Here is a 24012-nt window from a genome sequence, read left to right as displayed (position 1 = left end):
CTGCCCTTCCTCCTGGTCTCTGTTTATCCCTGCTCTTCTCTTTAGGCTTCCCTGGTGGCTCGGATGGTAAAGAATCCGCCTGCAAAGCAGGAAACCTGGGTTCAATCCCTAGGTTAGGAAGATTGCTTGGAGAAGGGAATGGCAACCCACTCCAGCATTCTTGCCTGGAGAAACCCCATGGACAGAGGAGCCAGGCCAGCTGCAGTCCATGGGGTCGCAGTCAGACACGACTGAGTGACTAAGCACACACACTCCTGTCTTTTTCTTTTTTGTGCCCATGGACCAGTCCAAAGAAGCTGCCTCCCTCTTCCTGAGGCTGGCACCCCAGACCGGACAGGGGGCTTGAAGCACCAGAAGCAGGCAGGCAGGTGTGCACACACACCTGCACCCCCCGGGGACTCAGGATGGGGCTGTAGTTCCAGGAGCCCCTGCCTACCAGGTCATTCACCCAGCACTTGGTTTTGAGCGGGCACTCTGTGCTGGCAGTGTTCTCATGCTGGGATCGAGCCACAGCCATGTCCTGTGCAATGTTCCAGTGCAGGGAGATTGAACAACTAGTACAAATGGCAGGTGGTGGCCCAGCCACAAAGGGACAGAGCAGGACGTGGGAATGAGGCATCGGGCAGGGAAAGAAAAGGAAAGCCTGACTGAGCAGGTTCAGGGGAGGCAGGGCTGTGAGGCGGGCAGACGTCTGGAGGAAGGTTCTAAATGGGACAAGCAGCAAGTACAGAAGCAGCCTGGGTGGGTGGATCAGAGGCAAGTGGTGGGAGGTGATAGAGTCTAGATCCTTTTATCCGCCTGGCACCTCTAGTGTGATGGAGGAAAGGAGACCTCATGGGCAGGGCTGGCCTGGCAGTGGACTTCAAGATGCCCCATGTCCTGCATCTCACCCACAGGCTGCAGCCCAGGACAGAGAGCCTCCTGAGAGCCCTTGTTGCCAAGAAAGCCAACTGCCGAGATGCCTTGCTGGTGGCTTGGAGCAAAAACCCCAAATGTGAGCCTGACCAGGGCCGGTGCCCCACAGCAAGGGGGTTAGGGGGAAGATGGTATGGGGCCACCCAGGGGACCTGGGGCTGGTAGGAGGGTCTGCCCTATAGCTGGCGGGCACAGAACCACTCTGACTGCCCTCCCTCCCTTCTCTGCAGACCTGCTGGCCGAGTACCTTGAGTGGCTCCCACAGGCCGTGCACGCTGATGTTGAGAAAGCCTGGCCGCCCACCCCTGACCACTGACGCAGCGCCTGCCTGCAGGGCCGGGGACTGGCCTGCAGGCCAAGGGGGCCTGGCAGCGATTAGGGTCCGCCACGGCCACCCTGACTCCAGACTGCACCCAGGATACAGGTGGAGCCCTGGGACACCCTCTTGGCTCAATCTTGAGCACAACTTGCTGCCATCCTGGGCAGTCCAACCGAGGGTGACTTTTTTAACTATTTATTACAAAATGGATAATGGTTTTATCTCCCATGCTGGTCTCGTTTTAAACATGTTCTGTGGACTACATTAGTCCCTTGTAGAGCAGCAGGGCCGAGGGCGAAGGCAACCGCGGGGTCCTTCCTCTGTTCTCTGTTCCCTGCCGGTATGGTGCAAGCCCCTCCCACGCCCCAGCCACGGAGGGTCCCCAGGGCTCCAGCTGGCTCCTGTGGAGCTGGCGGGGTCAGCTCCCCACCGGCTGCATTGCTGTGTAATAAATCCTAACTGACAACAGCTGTATACCGAGTCTAGTGAGTTCTTTTGGTAAATCTCCAAATGGCGGGGGGGAGCAGGTCTCGGAACATCCTGCCTGTGCATGCTTGCACACTCAACACATGCACGCCTGCATGTGGAAACTAGTCTGGGTTCAGTTCAGTTCAGTCGCTCAGTTGTGTCCGACTCTCTGCGACCCCATGAATTGAAGCATGCCAGGCCTCCCTGTCCATCACCAACTCCCGGAGTCTATCCAAACCCATGTTCCTCGAGTCGGTGATGCCATCCAACCATCTCATCCTCTGTCGTCCCCTTCTCCTCCCGCCCCCAATCCTACCCAGCATCAGGATCTTTTCCAATGAGTCAACCCTTCACATGAGGTGGCCAAAGTATTGGAGTTTCAGCTTCAACATCAGACCTTCCAATGAACACCCAGGATTGATCTCTTTTAGGATGGATTGATTGGATCTCCTTGCAGTCCAAGGCACTCTCAAAAGTCTTCTCCAACACCACAGTTCAAAAGCATCAATTCTGCGGCTCTCAGCCTTCTTCACCGTCCAACTCTCACATCCATACATGACCACTGGAAAAACCATAGCCTTGACTAGTCTGGGTAGATGTTCACAAACGTGTTAGTGGTGATACAGGGCACAATGAGCCTATAGAAGCTGATCAATTTTCTTTTATGTAGTTTTTTGCCCTGAATCAACTTGTGCTAATAGAAACACATAAATTTGGGAATTTCCTGGTGGTTCAGTGGTTAGCACTCTGCACTTTCACTGCTGGGTCCCAGGTTTGATCCCTGGCCAGGGAACTAAGATCCTGCAAGACTTTCAGTGCAGCCAAAAAATAAACACATGCATTCCATAATATACATATGTAAGACAAAACAACAAAGATATGTGGGGGTTAATATTCCAAAACTATTCACTTTCTCCACAGCATGGTCCTAGTGTTCCCCAACTAGGAGGTCTCCCCTACTCCTTCTCTGCCCACATCTAAGCCATCTGCCAGGTCTATTAGTTCACTTCCAGGATCTGCCCCTTGTGCTCCTCACTTCCACTACTGGGCCACCCCCACCTCCACTGCCAGGATGCCACCACCAGCTTCCGCTTGGGCCGTGGCAGTGGCTTCCTGCCTGGTCTCAGGTCCCCTCTGCCCAACTATGATGAATTTTCCACATGGCAGCCAGAGGGAGCCATTTAAAACATATCACATCCTTCCCCTGCACCAGATCTTCCAGTGTCTTGGAAGAGTCAACCCTCTCCTGTTGTCCAGTTGCTCAGTTATGTCCACCTCTCTGTGACCCCATGGACTGCAGCATGCCAGACTTCCCCTGACCTTCACCATCTCCTGCGGCTTGCTCAAACTCACATCCATTGAGTAGGTGATGCCATCCAACCATCTCATCCTCTGTCATCCCCTTCTCCTCCTGCCCTCAATTTTTCCCAGCATCAGGGTCTTTTCCAATGAGTCAGTTCTTCACATCAGGTGACCAGAGTATTAGAGTTTTAGCTTCAGCATCAGTCCTTCCAAAGAATACTCAAGACTGATTTCCTTTAAGATCAACTGGTTTGATCTTGCAGTCCAAGGGACTCTCAAGAGTCGCCGCCAACACCACAGTTCGAAAACATCAATTCTTTGGTGCTCAGCCTTCTTTATGGTCCAACTTTCACATTCATACATGACTACTGGAAAAACTATAGCTTTGACTATATGGATGTCTCTGCTTTTTAATATGCTGTCTAGGTTTGTCATAGCTTTCCTTCCGAGGAACAAGTGTCTTAATTTCATGACTACTGTCACCGTCCACAGTGATTTTGGAGCCCAAGAAAATAAAGTCTGTCACTGTTTCCATTGTTTCCTCATGTATTTGCCATGAAGTGATGGGACCAGATGCCATGATCTTTGATTTTTTGAACGTTGAGTTTTAAGCCAGCTTTTCCACTCTCCTCTTTCACTTTCATCAAGAGGCTCTTTAGTTCCTCTTTGCTTTCTGTCATAAGAGTGGTGTCACCTACCTATCAGGTTATTGATATTTCTCCCGACAATCTTGATTCCAGCTTGTGCTTTATCTAGCCCAGCATTTCTCATGATGTACTCTGCATATAAGTTAAATAATCAGGGTGACAATATGCAGCCTTGACGTACTCCTTCCCAATTTGGAACCAGTCTGTTGTTCCATGTTCAATTCTAATTGTTGCTTCCTGACCTGCATACAGATTTCTCAAGAGGCAGGTAAAGTGGTCTGGTATTCCCATCTCTTGAAGAATTTTCTATAGTTTGTTGTGATCCACACAGTCAAAGGCTTTAACATAGTCAATGAAGCAGAAGTAGATGTTTTTCTGGAGTTCTCTTGCTTTTTCTATGATTCAACAGATGTTGGCAATTTGATCTCTGGTTCCTCTGCCTTTTCAAAATCCAGCTTGTACATTTGGAAGTTCTCTGATCAGATACTGTTGAAGCCTAGCTTGGAGGATTTTGAACATGACCTTGCTAGAGTGTGAAATGAGTGTAATTATGCGGTAGTTTGAACATTCTTTGGCATGGCCCTTCTTTGGGATTGAAATGAAAAATGACCTTTTCCAGTCCTGTGGCCACTGCTGAGTTTTCCAAATTTGTTGGCATATTGAGTGCAGCATTTTAACAGCATCATCTTTTAGGATTTGAAATAGCTCAGCTGGAATTCCATCACCTCCACTAGCTTTGTAGTGATGCTTCCTAAGGCCCACTTGACTTATCACTCCAGGATGTCTGACTCTAAGTGAATGATCATACCATTGTAGTGATCTGGGTCATTAAGATCTTTTTGTTTAGTTCTTCTGTGTATTCTTGCCACCTCTTCTTAATCTCTTCTGTTTCTGTTAGGTCCATTTATGTCCTTTATTGTGACTATTTTTGCATGAAATGTTCCCTTGGTATCTCTAATTTTCTTGTCCTTGGAGAAGGAAATGGCAAACCATTCCAGTATTCTCGTCTTTCCCATTCTATTGTTTCCCTCTATTTCTTTGCATTGTTCACTTAGGAAGGCTTTCTTATCTCTCCTTGCTATTCTTTGGAACTCTGCATTCAGATGGTTATATCTTTTCTCCTTTGCCTTTCACTTCTCTTCTTTTCTCAGCTATTTATTTGTAAGGCCTCCTCAGACAGCCAATTTGCCTTTTTGCATTGCTTTTTCTTGGGGATTGTTTTGATCACTGCCTCCTGTGCAATGTTATGAACCTCCGTCTATAGTTCTTCAGTCATTCTATCAGATCTATCCCTTGAATCTATTTGTCAGTTCCATTGTGACAAATAGTGGATGATTATTATATCTATTATTGTGGACAAGGAAGGATCCCTTAGAAGAAATGGAGTAGGCCTCATAGTCAACAAAAGAGTTCGAAATGCAGTTTTTGGGTGCAATCTCAAAAACAACAGAATGATCTCGGTTTGTTTTCAAAGCAAACCATTTAATATCACAGTAATCCAAGTCTATGCTCCAACTACTAATGCTGAAGAAGCTGCAGTTGATTGGTTCTATGAAGACCTACAAGATCTTCTAGAACTAACACCAAAAAAAGATCCTCTTTTCATCATAGGGGAATGGAATGCAAAAGTAGAAAGTCAAGAGATACCTGGAGTAACCAGCAAGTTTGGCCTTGGAATACAAAATGAAGCAAGGCCAAGGCTAACATAATTTTGCCAAGAGAACACACTGGTCAAGAATACCTTCTTCTGACAAGAGATGACTCTACACATGGACATCACCGGATGGTCAATACCGAAATCAGACTGATTATATTCTTTGCAGCCAAAGATAGAGAAGTTCTATGCATACTCATTCACTTCAGTCGTGTCTGACTCTTTGCAACTCTATGAATTGTAGCCCACCAGGCTCCTCTGTCCATGAGATTCTCCAGGCAAGAATACAGGAGTGGGTTGCCATGCCCTCCTCCAGGAGATCTTCCTAACCTGGGGATCCATCTCATGTCTGCCTGCTTCTCCTGCATTGCACACAAATGGATTCTTTACCCACAGGAGCCACCTGGGAAGCCAGGAGAAGCTCTACAAAGTCAGGAAAAACAAGACCGGGATCTGACTGTAGCTCAGATCATGAACTCCGTATTGCAAAATTCAGACTTAAATTGAAGAAAGTAGGGAAAACCATTAGGCCATTCAGATATGACCTAAATCAAATCCCTTACAATCATACAGTGGAAGTGAACTCTCTCCTACTCTCATTCACTGAAGGCAAATTCCAGCCCCCACCGCTCTCAACCTCAGGGCCTTTGCATCTGCTATGTCCTCTGTTTCTGCAGACAGTGTCCCGCCACACACACACTTTATCTATGGCAGCTCCCACATCCTCCACACAGTAGGTGCTCAGTGTGTCCACTTTTCTTTGCACTAGGTGCTTAAGAGTCCTTGAATGAATGAATGGCCAGTTGCAAAACCCTCCTTAGAAAGTTAGTGTTTTCTAACTGCTTGATGACCGGAATCACTAGGAGTATTAGTTTAAAACTGCAGGCTCCCTGCTGACCTGAATGGGAATCTTCAGGGGAGGGGACAGGGGCATCTGTGATTGAGACCAGGGGCATTTGACTAGCACTGCCCTCACCAATGAACCCCACTTCTTAAGTCAGATGATACGGAGAATTTAGGTCCCTTTTCCTGGTTTGCTGTGTGACTGATCCAGAGGAGGTGGTTTTAAAACAGAGAAAAGAAGCCATGGAGATGCCGGGGATTGAACCCGGGGCCTCATACATGCAAAGCATGCGCTCTACCACTGAGCTACATCCCCTTTTCTGAAAATTGTTGTTCTTGGAATGAGGATATAGGAAATCGCATTTTCTCCTCTTTTCCAAATGTTGCGTTCGTTCTGGACACTCAGAATTCAGTCCGTGAGTGCCTTTACCAATTCAAACAGGTTCACATCCCGGGGAGCCCGCTAGCCAGGGACGCCTAGCACTGAGTGAGTGGAGATCGTGGTGTGGAGTAGACGTGGCAGCAGAAGAACAGTACTTCTTTATGAAACCGGCTGGAGAAGGGTGCGTAAGTTGCATCCTCGTTAGTATAGTGGTGAGTATCCCCGCCTGTCACGCGGGAGACCGGGGTTCGATTCCCCGACGGGGAGGCTACCAAGCTGTTTTAATTCACTACAGTCCCCAGTCTCCCTAAACAGTCTAAGATATACAGATAGATAAACGAAAGCATGCTAATCGCATTTGTGATCAGTACCTGTAAATCTCGAAGGCTATCCGTAGCCCCAAGAACATAGTGAGAAGGACTTGGTACTCAACCAGAGGCAGTATAAGCTCTCCTTTATGAAAGAATAAATACGCAGTGAGTGTATTCATATTCGTTTATGTAAGAATAAATATGCAGTGAGTGTATTCATATTTGTATGTTTAAGAAAATTTATTTTAACACATCATTATGACTATAGTTTAAAATGAAAATTGCTCAGAGAACAGATTTCACATGCTATCATGACAAAAAAAGAAATGGTTATTGTGTCAGATAATGAAAAACTGTACTGTGGTTAATTTCAGACTATATAAATGTATCTAATCAACACATTGTACACCATAAACTTACACAATGTTAAATAATTATATCTTAATAAATCTGGATAAAATTTTAACAAAATCTTATATTGAAGTATAGTTGATTAGCAATGTCGTCTTAGTCAGTTACATTTCTGATCTGATCACAGTGACAACTAGAGCACACATTATATAGCTCCTGTCACGTACAGGGTAGTATGCAGAAGCGCTTAGCAGGTGTGCACTCGTTTAGTCCTCACAGCAAGTCTGGTGGGGGTCAGTTTATGATATTAAACAGATGAAATGCAGGCACAGAGAAAGGGTCCAATAACTTGTCTAAGGTCACATAAATCACAATCTGGTATAGACACTGGTTACTTCTGGGGAAAACTGGGATAAGGTGGGAGTGACTCTGCCTTTCCAAAATTCTGTATTTCTGTGGACTGGGAATTTTTTCACTCTCTTTCCTTTCCTTCCTTCCTTTCTTCCCTACTCGATTTTTATCAAATTGATACACTGCAGCAGTGAAAAGCAGCAATAGGGGTCTCCTGCCGTATCCCCTCTCTCCTGAAGGCATTCTGGAGATGCTGCTTTGGTGTATTGTTTATTTTGAGCTGTCAGCATCTCACTGGTCTCCTTGCTGCCACTTGAGTCCCTCCTGTCCATTCTCTACAAGGAAGCCAAGGGAGACTTTAAGATGTAAATAGTATCACTCTCTCCCCAGAGGCTTTCCCACACAGAAGAAAGTATAAACCCTTTACCATGGCCTTCAAGGCGGGCAAGACCTGCCCTCTGTCCACCTCTTTCTTCTTGCCTCCTACCTTCTGCCCCCTCACCCTCTTTGCCTCTTCCATACTGGCTTCCTTTCCATTCCTACAAATAGCCCGACTCTTTCAGCCCCAGGGCCTTTGCATCAGCTGTTGCCTCTACTCCAGAGGCTCTTCCTCAGCTGGCTCTTCATTCTCCAAGTCTTTCCGGCATTCCCTTCATCTTACTGCCCCCGTAACCAGGTATTCCACCCACTCACTACCATTTATTTTGCTTCTTAGCATTCCTATCACAAGGAACTATTTTGTTACCGTATTTGCGACTGGATCACATAGACTTTAAGTGCTTCGCAAACACTTATTAAATGACTTCACATCATTAAGGACCTCCCCACTTGCTCAACCCCTCCTAAACAGTACTCCCCACCCACCCATCTCCCAAAGGGCAGGAAAGCAGAGAGAGCCTAACCTGGATGCCGACCTGTTGATTCCTTGGTGCCTTGAAGCTGAGCGGGTGTCACAGGTGAGGTGGCTATGCTTGGAGTCTGTATTTGAATCACTTTCTGCCGCGAGGAAAGCCACAATCTGGCCCATAGGGCCTCCCGCACGCCTTGGCGTGGTCAGCATCCTTGCCATGCCTTGGGCTGCTCCGGGAGCTGCACCCAAGGGGAGACCTTGATCTCTTGCGCAGAGAAGAGATCTTGAGAAAGCAGAACTCTGAGCAAGGTAAGATTCAACTAATATTTTTAAGCACCTATTAAGTGCCAGGCACTGTTGTCGGCCTTAAGCGATACAGCAGTGACAGAGGCTGATGACTTCTCTGCCCGTCGTGGATCTGTCATTCTAGCTGGGGAAGGGAGGCGACAGATGATGGACAAGGAAAACAGTACCTAGGCTAACAGTAAACAATACAGGGCTGGGGTAGTGGTGGGAGGCGTGATCAGGGAAAGCTTCTCGGAGGCGACGACCTTGAAGGACGAGAGGAGGCAGGTGCGGGGCAATCCTGGAAGGCGTGCATTCCAGCTGATCCAGGTCCCCCAGCAGGGCATCCCCCGGTCGATGACGCGGGGCCCTTAGATCAGGAGGAGGAAAGAAATGCAGCTGAACGCTACCAGAAGCCGAAATAGCTCAGTTGGGAGAGCGTTAGACTGAAGATCTAAAGGTCCCTGGTTCGATCCCGGGTTTCGGCAGCGGCTTCTTTTTTCCTTCCTTTCCACTTGTGTCGGGGGAAAACGACAAAATGATTCTTTCGAATTAATAAAGCGATTTCATTTTCTTCGTTTAAAACAGCTTCGAGTAGTATCCAAGGGAAGCCAGACGGTATGGGAACTTCCTCGCACTTCCCCAACTGGAAAAATCCGACAAGTCCAAGAATTACTTGACTCCATTTCCTTCATTTCATAAACTACCTCTGTTAGACGTTTGTTGACGTCTGTTGGTTACTTTTTGCCGGTTATTTTTTGCTGCTTATTAATTTCTGTTCTCAGAACCCTGGCGACTAAATCATGGACCGAGGAGGAAACGGACTCTTTAAGACGGAATTAAATGAAGCGGAACTTTTCCTTTTTGTATTTTGTAAGAAGAGTTAAAATATGTAATCTTTTAGAACACGTCACTGGTTAAGGAGCACTGAGGAACACTAAATATACCTTTAAGGGCTTAGCTGAAAAGCTGCTGGCAGAGCTAGTCCTCGTTAGTATAGTGGTGAGTATCCCCGCCTGTCACGCGGGAGACCGGGGTTCGATTCCCCGACGGGGAGGCATGTTATTTTCTATCGCCTATACCACCTGCATTTTATTTTCATTTCTCTTTCAAGCAAATTCTTCCACTTTCATAAAAATTACTTACTCTTCTCTAAAAAAATACACCTGGCAAGCAAGTAAGGTTTGGTCAGGCGGTTGTTTTATTAACTGTTCGGTCACAGTCACCCACGAGCGCCCTCACTTCTTCCCTTGGTTACAAGAAAGAAAAAGTTCTCACATTGAAGTGGAATTTTCCATTTCCAGCATGCCACAACGCCGCTGTCAAGCGTTTGGTTTCTATAATGGTTTCCCAAAATAAAACTGTTTCCCTCTAAAACCAGAAGATGCTCACTCTGCTGCAAATATTTCATCTTCTTAGGTCTTGCGACGGCCCAGAGATTGGCCTTCAGAAAATGTTTATGGATTTGAAACAGAGCGACTCTAAACTGAACTGTTTTCTCGTCTTAATTCTCTTGCAGACTGAACTTTTTGAATATAGCTATCATTCTCCCCAGGCTCCTAGACTTCATTCATTTATTTGTCTGTTCATTTATTTTTTTTCCCACACTAATTCTATGAATATCTACCGAGCACTTGTCTGCTAGGCACTGTTCATGGCACAGAAAATAGAGCAGAAAGCAAGACAGAGGAGGCTCTCTCTGCTCTTATGAACCTACCAAGTCAGGGATACCGACAATAAACAGTGTAAAAACAGGTTCTCAGACCGATGTTTGCTATGAAGAAAAACGAAACAAATCAAAGTGAATGCAAAGGATTCATGGGTGCCTTTATTTTTTTATTAAAAACCTAAAAAAAATTTTTTTTGGCCACCAGCACGGCAGGTGTCATCTTATTTCCTCCACCAGGAATCGAATCCAACCCCCTGAAGTAGGAGGGTAAAGTTTTAAGAACTGGACCGCCAGGGATGTCCCCACAGATCCTTTCAGAGAGTTGGTCAGGAAGGCCTTTCTGAGGACCCTGACAGTGAGAAAAAGATGATCATGAGTATATCTGCTTTCCATGCAGAAAGAATGGCAAGTGCAAAGGCCCTGAGGTGCAGGAAGTCTGGTCTGCTTGAGGAACAGCAAAGATGCTGTGTGTGGCTAGAGTTCTAGAGAGGAGGAGGGGAGTAAGGCAGGGATACTGACGGGGCAGGGGCCCCCAGACGCCAGATCACAGAGATACCAGATCACCGAGAGCCTTAAAGGCCACAGTTAGGAGCATGGATTTGATTCTAAGTTTTATACAGAGAGGAAACATGATCAGGTTTGTCTGGAGCAGAGCAATCAGGGACACCTACTGAACTGACTACAACCCCTCAGCTGGCTTCCAAGACAGGTCCGGAATACCTCTGCCTAAGCCACAATCCTTTTTTCATTCTGCAGGTAAGGTCGCTCTTGTGGCTGTCCCCTTGAGCTAAGGGAATAAGGTCAGAGGATGGCTTTCAACGGAGCCCCATTCTGCATCTCACCCCAGTGCCCTCCTGTTCTTTCTCTGTTTCACCAAACAGCATCAGCAAAGCATCAGTCCACACATGGGGTGATTATACAAAGCAATAGGCCTTCGCTGGAGTTCATATAACAGCATTTTTAATAATGAGAACTGGCACTTCAGAATATGGGTCTTGTACCAGGCACTGTTCTAAACCTTCTCTGTGTGAAGGAGACATATCATTTGACATCCCTTATGTGTGGAATATACCCACTCCAGTATTCTTGCCTGGAGAATCCCAGGGATGCCAGAGCCTGGTGGGCTGCCATCTATGGGGTCGCACAGAGTCGGACATGACTGAAGCGACTTAGCAGCAGTAGCAACAGCATATGTGGAATATAAAAAGAAATGATACAAATGAACTTACTTACAAAACAGAAAAAGATTCAAACTTAGAAAATGAACTCATGGTTGCCACAGGGAAGGGACAGTTAGGGAGTTTGGGAAGGTCATGTACACACTAATATATTTAAAATGCATAACAATCAAAAGCCTATTGTACAGCACATGGAACTCTCTTCAATGTTATGTGCCGGCCTGGATGGGAGGAAGCTTTGGGGGAGAATGGATACATGTATGGCGGCCTCCCTTCACTGTTCACCTGAAACTAACACAACATTGTCAATTGGCTATAACCCAACACAAAATATTTCTGGAGTTAAAAACAAATCAACCTTCTCTGTATAACTCATTCAATGGTCACAATCACTCTATGAAGTAGTTACTATTCAAATCTCCATTTCACAGAGGAGGCCCAGAGAGGTAAGGAAACTAAATCACAGCTGCAGGGTCCAGTTTCCTGGGCACCAGTTCATTTGGACTTTATTGTGAAGAGTTTCAGGTATCCACAGACTGGAAGAGATGATCAGTTGAGGATTGAGGTAGCAGGGCATTTTTGGGTGCATTCTGCACATCATAGTAAGCGACTCTATTTCCTGCCAGGAAATGGCTCAAGTGCTGCTGGGAAAAGGAGAAACCTCAGTTTTCTGTGTTCTCCTTGTCTCTCACCCAACCAGCGAGTAGCTTGTTGACTTGAAGGACACTCCGTTTTCACTGAAGTATAGTTAATTTACAGTGCTGTGTTAGTTTCCAGTGTATAGCAAAGTGATTTGGTCATACATATATATATATATTCTTTTTCAGTTGTACATAGATATACATATATGATATACATACATATATATATTATTTTTCAGACTCTTTTCCATTGTAGGTTCATTTTTATATTCAGAGTTCTTGTGGGAGAAAAAAAAAATGGTCTGCAAATCTCAAAGTCACCGAAAGTTGGAATGATTGTAAAGAACAAGAAACCAGAGATTTCTGGGTGGGGGTGCAGTGGGGGCAAGTCCTTATTCATTGGAAAGAAACTCTTTATTTTCGTTTCCTTCTTTTCTGATTGTGAGGAGCAACATTCACGAATAGGTCTGTCTCCCTTTGTTCCTTGGTTCCGGTATCAGTTAGAATTTTGGTAGCAGAGCTATGAACCACAGGCCTAGTTCGGAAACATAGAAGTCAAGTTCGGATTTATTTTGGTTTGTTTTTGCTAAACTGCAGCACCCATTTAAAATACAAAATTTTAATTGAAAAAAAATCTAAAGAATAGACTATAGCAGAGAATTTCAGAACTCAGATCGAGGAGGGAGGGGGATGTAGCTCAGTGGTAGAGCGCATGCTTTGCATGTATGAGGTCCCGGGTTCGATCCCCGGCGTCTCCACTACAGTTCCTCTTATTTTTTCGGTGATTTCATTTTACTTCAATTTCTGCAGGTGTTCATCATACAAACACCACGGACGTGATTATAACAGGAGGTATTACAGTCAGTCCTAAAGAAAATCAGCCCTGAATATTCATTGGAAGGACTGATGCTGAAGCTGAAGCTCCAATACTTTGGCCACTTGGTGTGAAAAGACTGACTCATTAGAAAAGACCCTGATGCTGGGAAAGACTGAAGGCAGGAGAAGGGGACGACAGAGGATGAGATGGTTGGACGGCATCACTGACTCAATGGACATGAGTTTGCGCAAGCTCTGGGAGATGGTGAAGGACAGGGAAGCCTGGCGTTCTGCAGTCCATGGGGTCGCAAAGAGTTGGACACAACTAAACGATTGAACTGATTACTCCTCCAGTCACTACGTGAAAATGAGATTTTCACAGTAGATGTGACCTCCCCTTCCTTAACTCCCTAACACTCCCAAAGTAATTTTATTAGAAGAGGCAAAAGTAAACAGTTACGAGAAACATGTCAAGGCAAAACCTAACGTGATGACTGAAACCACGCAAAAGTGAGAACAATCATTTAGGGAGTTTACCTCCTGCTTCCTGACATTTGACTGCAGTTAGAGGCCTGGAGGCCCGGTGACTCATTCCAGGCCTAAGACGGCAAGCTTGGAAGTCATTCAAAGGTCTGAGGGACTGTGCTGGCCTGTGCTCTTTTTTCTGTTCTCAGTAATGACCATTTTTCAGAGGCAGCCACCTAAAAGGAAACCAGCAGTTCCAGGAGGCGGGATTTTGCTTCCTGCTTCCTCCCCAACAGGCCACAAATGAACGCATGAATGGCTGTGGCGCACATACCTTTTCAACCTATATTTGTACACTGTATTTTATCATTAAAAATAAAAGCTATTTTACTAAAAGAAGGGATTCTGTTGCACTCTGTGGGGTTGGCGGTTCTTTGCCTGCAATAATAACGAATTTGTCAGCCATCAAATCCTTTCTCTCATTTGATCTGACCTCATATTTTAAATCATAAGAACAGCTCAGCTTAGAGCTGGAGATATCTGACTCTGCACAGCCCTCATGTTTTGAGATGAAACTGAAATTCTTGAAATGACTCACCAGTTGGGGAGTGAAATACCAGTGACAGCTTCTCTTTGTAAGGTAATTCCATGAAGGTTATTTCTCCCAAAATGTCAACAAGGTTTTAAGAGAAAAAAAAAGTTGAGATTATTTTTAAAGTTATCACATCTCACATGAAATGAATAATATGCTTCTGTTTTACTGTGTATCTTATGATTAAATACTTCTAATGGCACAATGATAAAGGAAAAAAAAAACACCGTAAGGAAGAAAGAACAAGGCTTGTGCTGGGAAATGGAGCTTTCTAGAAAAGATGTCTTGAATCTCTGGGGAAAAAAATGTTTCCCAATCATTAGATCTGGTTTCACAATTTTAAAAAAATCAAAGCCCTTTGTATGGGGTGCCCAAAGTAGTCACATTCATGAGACTGCCCTTATAGTCCTCTAGGTAAGACTCCACCCTTCCACTGCAGGGGGCAGGGGTTTCATCCCTGGTCAGGGAACTAACATCCCTGCATGCAGCTCTGCCAGGAGTAAAAAACAAACAAAAAATCAGTCAAATTCATAGAGACAGAAGGAATGATGGTGGCCAAAGATTGAGCGTGAAGGATTAGGGTTAGTGTTTAATGAGTACAGAGTTTCAGTCTTGCAAGATGAAGAGTGGAGATGGATGGTGGTGATGGTTGCACACAGACTGAAAGTTGAAGGGTAGCAGAATATACCACCGAAAATATGTTCCTTTGATGTTATTTTGAGCTATTGGCACTTGAAAAATAGCAAAGCGAAGTTTTCACTGAACTCCCCTTATCTGCCTAAATAGAGATCCTTCAAAAGGAACTCAGTGATCCTAGATCCTCTTCCCAAAAGTTTAACTAACCAGAGAAGATTGGCTTTTGACATAGGAGAGACTAAAACGACACTGAACTTTGTCACAAACTTTCATATCTTTATCTATTCTTCTGTTCTCCCAGTAAAAATCATTTACTCTCCCTTAAGAGACTTTTCTCTATTAAGATGATGTGTGTGTGTTAGTTGCTTTGGGACCCCATGGACTGTATAGCCTGTCAGGCTCCCCTTGCATGGAATTCTCCAGGCAAGGATACTGGAATGGGTTGCCATTACCTTCTCCAGGGGATTGTCCTGACCCAGGGATCAAACTCGGGTCTCCAGCACTGCTGGCAGATTCTTTACCATCTGAGACACCTGGGAAGCCTGTTAAAATGGTATGTAAGCCTAAAGTCTCCTCTCTGAGTGACACATTTTCCCTCTGGAGTATCTCCCTAACATACATGAGGTGTGCATGTTAATAAACTATTGTTTTTTGTCTTTAATATCTCTTGCTAATCTTTCATTACAGGTGTTTTGGCTAAGAACTCAGAAGCGTGAAAGGAAAATAATTTTTCCTCCCCTACAATATACTTAACACTACTGACTTGCATACTTAAAAATGGTTAAGAGGATGTATTTTGTCACAATCCAAAAACAACAAATTAAAACACAAAACAAAGCAAAGATCCAATAAGTTAACTAACTGCTTAACATTCCTATACTAGGCAAAATTGGGGACTGGAACTTCAGTATGATTTTCTCACTGGTGGGTTATGAAATGGGTTGTTTTGAGCTGGACAAGTTTGTATTCTGCCACACAATGCAAATACACACATGTACGCAGGGAAAGGAACAGAGTCTCTAGGGCTTTTTCTTTTTTTTTTTTCCCCAAGCAGTAGGTGGGGACTTCCTTTTATGGTTATATAACTGATGATACTGCAAGGCAAAACTTTCCCATCCAGCTCTCCGATTTCACCCTCTCTCTTGGGAGGAAAACGTTTGTTGGTCATTTTGTGGACCTTCTCATGATGCCGAGTTAAGTCCCATACAATGTTGTGTGACCTTCAGGGGGAACTGAATCTGTTGGGGGAAGGAGGAAAGGCAGGCGGACAAACAGGCACCAGTCCAGTCTCCTGCAGCCCAACACCCAGGCCCTTTGTGAGCTCAGCTCACATGCTCGTGCCTGCCTGCCAATTCTGCCTTGTTGCTGGGCCTCTGTCACTCTTCCATTGGTGCCAGCTCTGAAGCAATCCTTTCTGAGGTGCCTGCAAAGGACGGATCAGTGGGTGGAAGAAACTGAAAATGGATCCAGTGACTCATCCTGCTTCTGGCATGTTCTAGCACATTGCATTCTAGGTCAGGGGATTTTAGGAGCGCGACTTGGATTCCTGAATCCAAGTGGGACATTTAGATTTTGGGAGCCCTTCTCAGCAAATAGAAAAGCAATTGTAACAACAACAATAATCCTCTGTAGAGCAGGGTTTGCCAACACAGTGGATTACTGACATTGGGGGCCAGGTTAATTCTGTATTGTGGGGGAATGTTCATTGCAGGTTGTTTAGTAGCATCCCTGGCCTTCCGCACTAGATACTAGTGGCACCCCTCAACCCCAATACCATAGTGTGACCACCAAAAATGGCTCCTGGGAATTCCCTGGAAGTCCAGTGGTTAGAACTTATCCTTTCACTGCTGTGGCCTGGTTTCAATCCCTGGTTGGGGAACTGAGATGCTACAAGCCTAGTGGTGGGCCCAAAAAAAAAAAGTCTCTAGACATTGTCAAATGTCCACCCAGGGGGCCAAATCTCTGGTGTTTGAGAACTACCGCTCTGGGGAAATAGCAGCCACCTGTCTTTGGAGAGGTCATTTTTCTCTCCCCTTCCTCTTACCTCAGGGCTAGACCTTGGGCAAATTTTTATTTCTATTTGCTTCAACCAAACCCACAATTAGACTTAAATTAGAGACTGCAAGGGTATTGCAGAGAACTTTTCTGATAGAGACAACATCAGTGTTTTCAGCTCATAAGAATATAGTTTTCTCTTTGGAGATAACCCCTGGTCCATTCCCCCCTCCCCTCCCCTTCCCCTCCTTTGAGCTTCTCTTCTCCCTCCTCTTTATCCTTCTTTTCTTCCACGTCTCTGAAATCAGGCCTGTTTTCCTCTGTACCTTTTGGATTCTGAAAAAAAACTATGTCACAAAGCTCATGACTCAGGCTTTAAACAGCATGAATCACAAGGCTTGCAGCAAAGAAACAGCCAAAAGCAAACAGGGTGTGGTTTGAAGCCAGGCCTGGTCATCTGAGAAAGAACCTCACCTTTTTGTTCCTCTGTAAATTTCTTTCTCAAATTTAGGGAGGGGGGAAAAGAAAACTTAGAAAGAGCCTCAATGTTCTGTTCCTTTAAATCCCCTTTCCAAAAATTTAGAAATAACTTTCACAGAAATCTGTGTTAGAAGTCACTGTGAAACCATAGAAATGTGGTTTGCAGGGAGAAGGGGCTCCAAGAAGCTCCAGTTCTGTAAGTTTCAGTACAGAAAGAATTCGGTGAGAGGCAAAGTGATAAATAAAAAGTGATTTATTAGACTAAGATGATTGTAAGGCTTACAAGTAGGTGGGTGAGAGGGTGCTGCGCGACAAGTACTTAGTGGGCTACAGTTTTATAATCAAAAGAAAATTGGGGAGGAGGAGAAGACCACCTTCTTCATTCTCAAGTAGACATCAAGCTTCCATCATCAGTTCCTCCTCCATATTGGGCAGGGTAGTTTTCTTATCCCTACGTGGTCGAGTCAGGATGGTCATGGCATGATACAGATAAGCAAAAAGGTGGTAACATATACTAAAAATGGTAAATCATGTCAGGTTTCAGTATAATGTCACCCTTTCTTTATATTTTTTAGTGTGCCGGGAGGAGCATGTCCTAGGAATCAATAAGTTATTGAGCTTAGTGGGCAGGATGTGAGTCTCATCCTACCATTGTTTCATTGGTTTGAGGGGCCTGCCTGATGCTCTGTTGCATGGTTTTATTGCTGAGCAAGCCTGCTTGCTTTTGTGGTTAAGCAAAGCTGCTTTCTTGAGTGAAAGACCCCTTAATTTATAAGGATCTCCCTTACTCTTTTCTCTAATTATAATCCCCTAGGGGATTAACTATTTAATCACCAACTTTGTCTCTTTACTTAGTCCCTATCACCTAGGGTCTCCTAACGTGAAAAGTGACATTTTCTTTTTATTATTAATTTTAACTTTCCAGTAATAAACTCATTCTGAAAAATGTTAAAAATTGACAGAGGTTAAAGTCTGTTTAGAAAACTGCTTGGATCTTTTTCATAACTACATAGATACACAAGTTACCAAAGAAAATATATATCAGTTTTGTTTTTATTCACATTTTAAGTATAATCTTTAAATTATATAATGTTCATAATCTCAAGCAGGAATGTAGTCTTTTCCTAGCGGCAGAATATTTCTTAGTTGGTTGCCTCTTTTTCTATACACATATATTTTTGAAGGCTTTAGCGGTAAAAACTTAAGAACACCCTCCTCTCATTTATAGAAATAGGAAATATTCTAGAAGAGTCCAGAAAGAACAGTAGCTGGGGAATTGCAGACATGAGGAAGATTTTTCACTGTAAACTTCATGTAAACATGTTAAAATGTTTTACGGTTTCCTCATATTCATATGGTTTAAATACTTTACCAAATCTGCTGGAGAAATGACATAGAGATCACAAAATACATTGTCATAAAAAATGAAAAAGATCTAACTGGTAATGTTTCTTCTTTTACCCAAATGAAATTTGCCTATAGAATTAAGTTTAATGTTTGGGATATTAATTTCTCCCCCAGGAATAAATAGAACTTACATTCAACAGAACTTAGATTCAATTAGTATCTTTTTAAAGTCTTGGGCTTAAACAGGTTTGATTTCTGATTTCTGAGCTCAAGTAAATATCAACAGAATTCAAATCCTGATGCCTTCCTGTTTACAAACCAGGCACAAACCAGGAAGCCTAAAGAGCAATCTGGAAAGTTCTATCAGCTTCCAGGTCCAGCTCAAAAGAGTTTTACACAGCTGTGTGGAATTTCTGCTTTTCTTTTCAAAATTCAATGTCCAGCTGCCATAGGCATTTCTCCCTTGGAAACTTATTTTTCATTCCTGTTCTGACGACTTGTCTCAGGCGGGCTTTAGACCGTAGTTCTGATATTTGCCGAGTCATTCAACTTGTCCCGGCGCCCGCCCGGTGGGGGACGGGCTCGGCCGCCACAAGTTGGGGGCTGGACCCCCGGGGAGGCCTCGCGACGGGCTGAAGATAAGGGGGTTAGGGAAATACTGTCGTTATCTAAAGTAGACCCAGAATAAAGACCCCTCTCTATTCGCGAGGTGGGGGGAGGGGCAGGGAGGCGTGCGGGCCTACAGAACCGGGCCCTGGCTCGGCGTGAGGCGCTTGACCGGACCATTGTCCGCCTAGGGCGGGTCTCGCGAACGGCGGGGCCCGTCCAGGCTGAGGGGAGGGGGCAACGGAGCCGGTTGGCTAGACAGCCCATTCCGGACACTTAGACGAATCCGGGCCGGGTTTTCGCGCCTGCCTCTCCCCCCTCCTTCCGGACAAGTCGAGCGCTCGCTGGCTGGCTAACACCGCTGTCTACCGTTCACGAACGCGCTGATCCCTCCGCCAGGCCGCTCAGGACGGCCGCCAGCTCCCCAGCAGAATCAGCGCCAAAGCCCCAGTCTGCCTAAGAGAGCATCGTAGGAGGAGAATGAGTCGATTCTGGGGGACTGTTTTTCTCTTTAGAGGGTGGGAGGCCTGCGAAAAGTAGTCCCATCCCGGCGTTTCTGCGGAAGAATCCACCGGGGCGGGGCTACCCATGACTATATAAGGAAGCCCCGGGTGTGGCGCAGGCAGTTCCGTCCGGACTGGGAATTCAGTTTCTGGGTACCCGTGTTCGCTGCCGCCACCACCAATTGGTGAGGAGGGGTCCCGGGGATCTTGCGGCCGCGCAGCTGCCGGGGGCGCGGGTGGTTCATCGGCCAACCGCGGGCCGGGGGGCATCTGGGGCCTACAATTTCCCCGGGCGTGCGAGCAGCAGGGTGGCCCTGAGGGGTAGAAACGCGTCAAAATGGCGGCCGTTCCCGATCCCTCAGTGGGGGAAGGCAGGCTCTGAAGCTGGTTCTGAGGTGTGAAGCGAGGACGGGGGGTATGGAGGGGACTCTGAGTGTAAAGTGAACGCGAGAGGCCCGTGAGGTCTCCGTGGCGGCGGGGTCCAGCTTTCTGTGGGACGAGGATTGGGTAGTGTGTGAGGGAGTCGAATATTAGGTCACGGTTTGACCGGTGCGACTACTCGATTTCTCGTCGCAGTGGTGGTGGTGTTCAGTCGCTCAGTCGTGTCCGACTCTTTGCAACCCTAGGGGCTACAGCACGACAAGCTTTCTTTTCCTTTGGGGGCTACTAACTGCAGACGCCACTGAGCTGTCCTACTCCCGCGATGGGGGAGGGGACACGCTGGCCACCGCAGTTAAGAGACGTCACCCTTTCTGTGGGCTCATAATCTAGGGTGGGGCCATCTCCCGGCACGTATGTGGGGAGGTGTTTACTCTTTGGGACACAGGGTTTGGCCTGGGGTGGACGCTGCAGTGTTGACAAAGGACAGACATCCAGTGAGGGGGGAGGATAAGTGAGGCCCCTGAATTGACTTGGGTCAGGTTTCCCTGCTTCTCTCTTTTAAGTACCTGAAAATGTGTTTTTGAGCTTGTCAAGCTTGTGAGTTGTTGGGCAAGTTAGTTGTTTGGCTGGTGCATAGTGAAGTTTTTAACATTAAGAGTTGGTTGAGCCTTGAATTAACTGCTAAATGCTGGAGCTCTTTTTTGTGTTATGTTTTTGTTCCAACAGACAATGCAGATCTTTGTAAAAACCCTGACTGGTAAAACCATCACTCTGGAGGTGGAGCCTAGTGACACCATCGAGAATGTCAAGGGGAAGATCCAAGAAAAAGAAGGCATCCCTCCAGACCAGCAGAGGTTGATCTTTGCGGGGAAACAGCTGGAAGATGGGCGCACCCTGTCTGACTACAACATCCAGAAAGAGTCCACTCTGCACCTGGTCCTCCGCCTCAGAGGTGGGATGCAGATCTTCGTGAAGACCTTGACCGGTAAGACCATCACCCTGGAGGTGGAGCCCAGTGACACCATCGAGAATGTCAAGGCCAAGATCCAAGACAAGGAGGGCATCCCCCCAGACCAGCAGAGGTTGATCTTTGCGGGGAAACAGCTGGAAGATGGGCGCACCCTGTCTGACTACAACATCCAGAAAGAGTCCACTCTGCACCTGGTCCTCCGCCTCAGAGGTGGGATGCAGATCTTCGTGAAGACCTTGACCGGTAAGACCATCACCCTGGAGGTGGAGCCCAGTGACACCATCGAGAATGTCAAGGCCAAGATCCAAGACAAGGAGGGCATCCCCCCAGACCAGCAGAGGTTGATCTTTGCGGGGAAACAGCTGGAAGATGGGCGCACCCTGTCTGACTACAACATCCAGAAAGAGTCCACTCTGCACCTGGTCCTCCGCCTCAGAGGTGGGATGCAGATCTTCGTGAAGACCTTGACCGGTAAGACCATCACCCTGGAGGTGGAGCCCAGTGACACCATCGAGAATGTCAAGGCCAAGATCCAAGACAAGGAGGGCATCCCCCCAGACCAGCAGAGGTTGATCTTTGCGGGGAAACAGCTGGAAGATGGGCGCACCCTGTCTGACTACAACATCCAGAAAGAGTCCACTCTGCACCTGGTCCTCCGCCTCAGAGGTGGGATGCAGATCTTCGTGAAGACCTTGACCGGTAAGACCATCACCCTGGAGGTGGAGCCCAGTGACACCATCGAGAATGTCAAGGCCAAGATCCAAGACAAGGAGGGCATCCCCCCAGACCAGCAGAGGTTGATCTTTGCGGGGAAACAGCTGGAAGATGGGCGCACCCTGTCTGACTACAACATCCAGAAAGAGTCCACTCTGCACCTGGTCCTCCGCCTCAGAGGTGGGATGCAGATCTTCGTGAAGACCTTGACCGGTAAGACCATCACCCTGGAGGTGGAGCCCAGTGACACCATCGAGAATGTCAAGGCCAAGATCCAAGACAAGGAGGGCATCCCCCCAGACCAGCAGAGGTTGATCTTTGCGGGGAAACAGCTGGAAGATGGGCGCACCCTGTCTGACTACAACATCCAGAAAGAGTCCACTCTGCACCTGGTCCTCCGCCTCAGAGGTGGGATGCAGATCTTCGTGAAGACCTTGACCGGTAAGACCATCACCCTGGAGGTGGAGCCCAGTGACACCATCGAGAATGTCAAGGCCAAGATCCAAGACAAGGAGGGCATCCCCCCAGACCAGCAGAGGTTGATCTTTGCGGGGAAACAGCTGGAAGATGGGCGCACCCTGTCTGACTACAACATCCAGAAAGAGTCCACTCTGCACCTGGTCCTCCGCCTCAGAGGTGGGATGCAGATCTTCGTGAAGACCTTGACCGGTAAGACCATCACCCTGGAGGTGGAGCCCAGTGACACCATCGAGAATGTCAAGGCCAAGATCCAAGACAAGGAGGGCATCCCCCCAGACCAGCAGAGGTTGATCTTTGCGGGCAAACAGCTGGAAGATGGGCGCACCCTGTCTGACTACAACATCCAGAAAGAGTCCACTCTGCACCTGGTCCTCCGCCTCAGAGGTGGGATGCAGATCTTCGTGAAGACCTTGACCGGTAAGACCATCACCCTGGAGGTGGAGCCCAGTGACACCATCGAGAATGTCAAGGCCAAGATCCAAGACAAGGAGGGCATCCCCCCAGACCAGCAGAGGTTGATCTTTGCGGGGAAACAGCTGGAAGATGGGCGCACCCTGTCTGACTACAACATCCAGAAAGAGTCCACTCTGCACCTGGTCCTCCGCCTCAGAGGTGGGATGCAGATCTTCGTGAAGACCTTGACCGGTAAGACCATCACCCTGGAGGTGGAGCCCAGTGACACCATCGAGAATGTCAAGGCCAAGATCCAAGACAAGGAGGGCATCCCCCCAGACCAGCAGAGGTTGATCTTTGCGGGGAAACAGCTGGAAGATGGGCGCACCCTGTCTGACTACAACATCCAGAAAGAGTCCACTCTGCACCTGGTCCTCCGCCTCAGAGGTGGGATGCAGATCTTCGTGAAGACCTTGACCGGTAAGACCATCACCCTGGAGGTGGAGCCCAGTGACACCATCGAGAATGTCAAGGCCAAGATCCAAGACAAGGAGGGCATCCCCCCAGACCAGCAGAGGTTGATCTTTGCGGGGAAACAGCTGGAAGATGGGCGCACCCTGTCTGACTACAACATCCAGAAAGAGTCCACTCTGCACCTGGTCCTCCGCCTCAGAGGTGGGATGCAGATCTTCGTGAAGACCTTGACCGGTAAGACCATCACCCTGGAGGTGGAGCCCAGTGACACCATCGAGAATGTCAAGGCCAAGATCCAAGACAAGGAGGGCATCCCCCCAGACCAGCAGAGGTTGATCTTTGCGGGGAAACAGCTGGAAGATGGGCGCACCCTGTCTGACTACAACATCCAGAAAGAGTCTACTCTGCACTTGGTCCTGCGCTTGAGGGGAGGTGTTTTAAGTTCTCCCTTTTAAGCTTTCGATAAATTACATTGCACTTTTCTTTCAATAAAGTTGTTGCATTCCCAAATAGTGTAGTTTGTTTATTTAGTTGGGGTAGGTGAGAGAGAGTTCATGGTTTTTGTTCTACCAGATGTTTTAGTTGTAACCTGGAGGTAAGAAATGTTAAGAAAAGATGGCCTTAATTAGAACTGTAGTGGGTGCATATAAATAAAAACGACAATTTGGGGGTTGTAGTTAGAATTCTCCATATGTACACTCATATGTAGATTTACTTATAAACTACTGATTTTAAAAGCACTGAGTTTGGGAGTGGTGCTTAAGAGTGGGAAAGTTTCTGGAATACCAGCAGGGAGGTGGTATTAAAATGAAGGTGGGAATGGTGGAAGAGAGCCTGCAGAAAAATCACCTTTAGCACATAGTTGCAAGTTCACATTGAGGTGCATAGAAAATTTACCAGATTTTTGAGAAAGATATGGCATAGTCTCATTAGACTTCATGCTAGAAAGTTTGGGATTTAGTAATTAAAGCTATTGTCATTTTTGCTGTAGTAA

General features: G+C 46.6%; 3 protein-coding genes and 5 non-coding genes across 19 annotated transcripts in view; 7 read left to right on the top strand and 1 right to left on the bottom strand.

The window, feature by feature from the left end:
- DHX37 (DEAH-box helicase 37) overlaps window positions 1-1706 on the top strand; it is a 36451-nt gene extending 34745 nt beyond the window's left edge. For 9 of the 12 annotated variants that reach the window (XR_014068576.1, XR_014068574.1, XR_014068575.1 and 6 more), the window contains exons 26-27: window positions 897-994; window positions 1146-1706. Coding sequence is in view for 4 of the 12 variants with exons in the window: in XM_081540509.1 (XP_081396635.1) it covers window positions 897-994; window positions 1146-1231 (184 nt within the window). In the remaining 8 variants the exon portion in view is untranslated. Of the gene's footprint in view, window positions 1-811; window positions 875-896; window positions 995-1145 lie in introns of those variants that run through there. The other 3 variants (XR_014068572.1, XR_014068569.1, XM_081540507.1) reach the window with 2 other exon arrangements.
- Window positions 1707-6392: 4686 nt separating this feature from the next.
- TRNAA-UGC (transfer RNA alanine (anticodon UGC)) lies at window positions 6393-6464 on the bottom strand. The gene has a single exon. It is a non-coding gene; the product is annotated as a tRNA-Ala (tRNA).
- A 261-nt stretch (window positions 6465-6725) lies between these two features.
- TRNAD-GUC (transfer RNA aspartic acid (anticodon GUC)) lies at window positions 6726-6797 on the top strand. The gene has a single exon. It is a non-coding gene; the product is annotated as a tRNA-Asp (tRNA).
- Window positions 6798-9093: 2296 nt separating this feature from the next.
- On the top strand, window positions 9094-9166 carry TRNAF-GAA (transfer RNA phenylalanine (anticodon GAA)). The gene has a single exon. It is a non-coding gene; the product is annotated as a tRNA-Phe (tRNA).
- A 497-nt stretch (window positions 9167-9663) lies between these two features.
- On the top strand, window positions 9664-9735 carry TRNAD-GUC (transfer RNA aspartic acid (anticodon GUC)). The gene has a single exon. It is a non-coding gene; the product is annotated as a tRNA-Asp (tRNA).
- Window positions 9736-12852: 3117 nt separating this feature from the next.
- On the top strand, window positions 12853-12924 carry TRNAA-UGC (transfer RNA alanine (anticodon UGC)). The gene has a single exon. It is a non-coding gene; the product is annotated as a tRNA-Ala (tRNA).
- Window positions 12925-20716: 7792 nt separating this feature from the next.
- LOC145525193 (polyubiquitin-B-like) lies at window positions 20717-21345 on the top strand. The gene is made up of 2 exons (XM_081538033.1): window positions 20717-21275; window positions 21320-21345. Exons 1-2 carry the CDS (start codon window positions 20717-20719, stop codon window positions 21343-21345), a joined length of 585 nt encoding a protein of 194 aa, XP_081394159.1.
- On the top strand, window positions 21308-23528 carry UBC (ubiquitin C). Its single transcript, XM_081540440.1, is given in 2 exon segments — window positions 21308-23419; window positions 23421-23528. Coding segments are annotated over 2 exon segments (2043 nt in total). The 5' UTR covers window positions 21308-21400; the 3' UTR covers window positions 23445-23528.
- The last annotated feature ends 484 nt before the right edge of the window (window positions 23529-24012 follow it).

This window comes from Giraffa tippelskirchi, chromosome 11 (genome assembly GCF_054371585.1).
Source record: "Giraffa tippelskirchi isolate mGirTip1 chromosome 11, T2T-mGirTip1v1.2.pri, whole genome shotgun sequence".
Lineage (NCBI taxonomy): Eukaryota > Metazoa > Chordata > Mammalia > Artiodactyla > Giraffidae > Giraffa > Giraffa tippelskirchi.
This window is presented reverse-complemented; position numbering and strand designations above follow the sequence as displayed.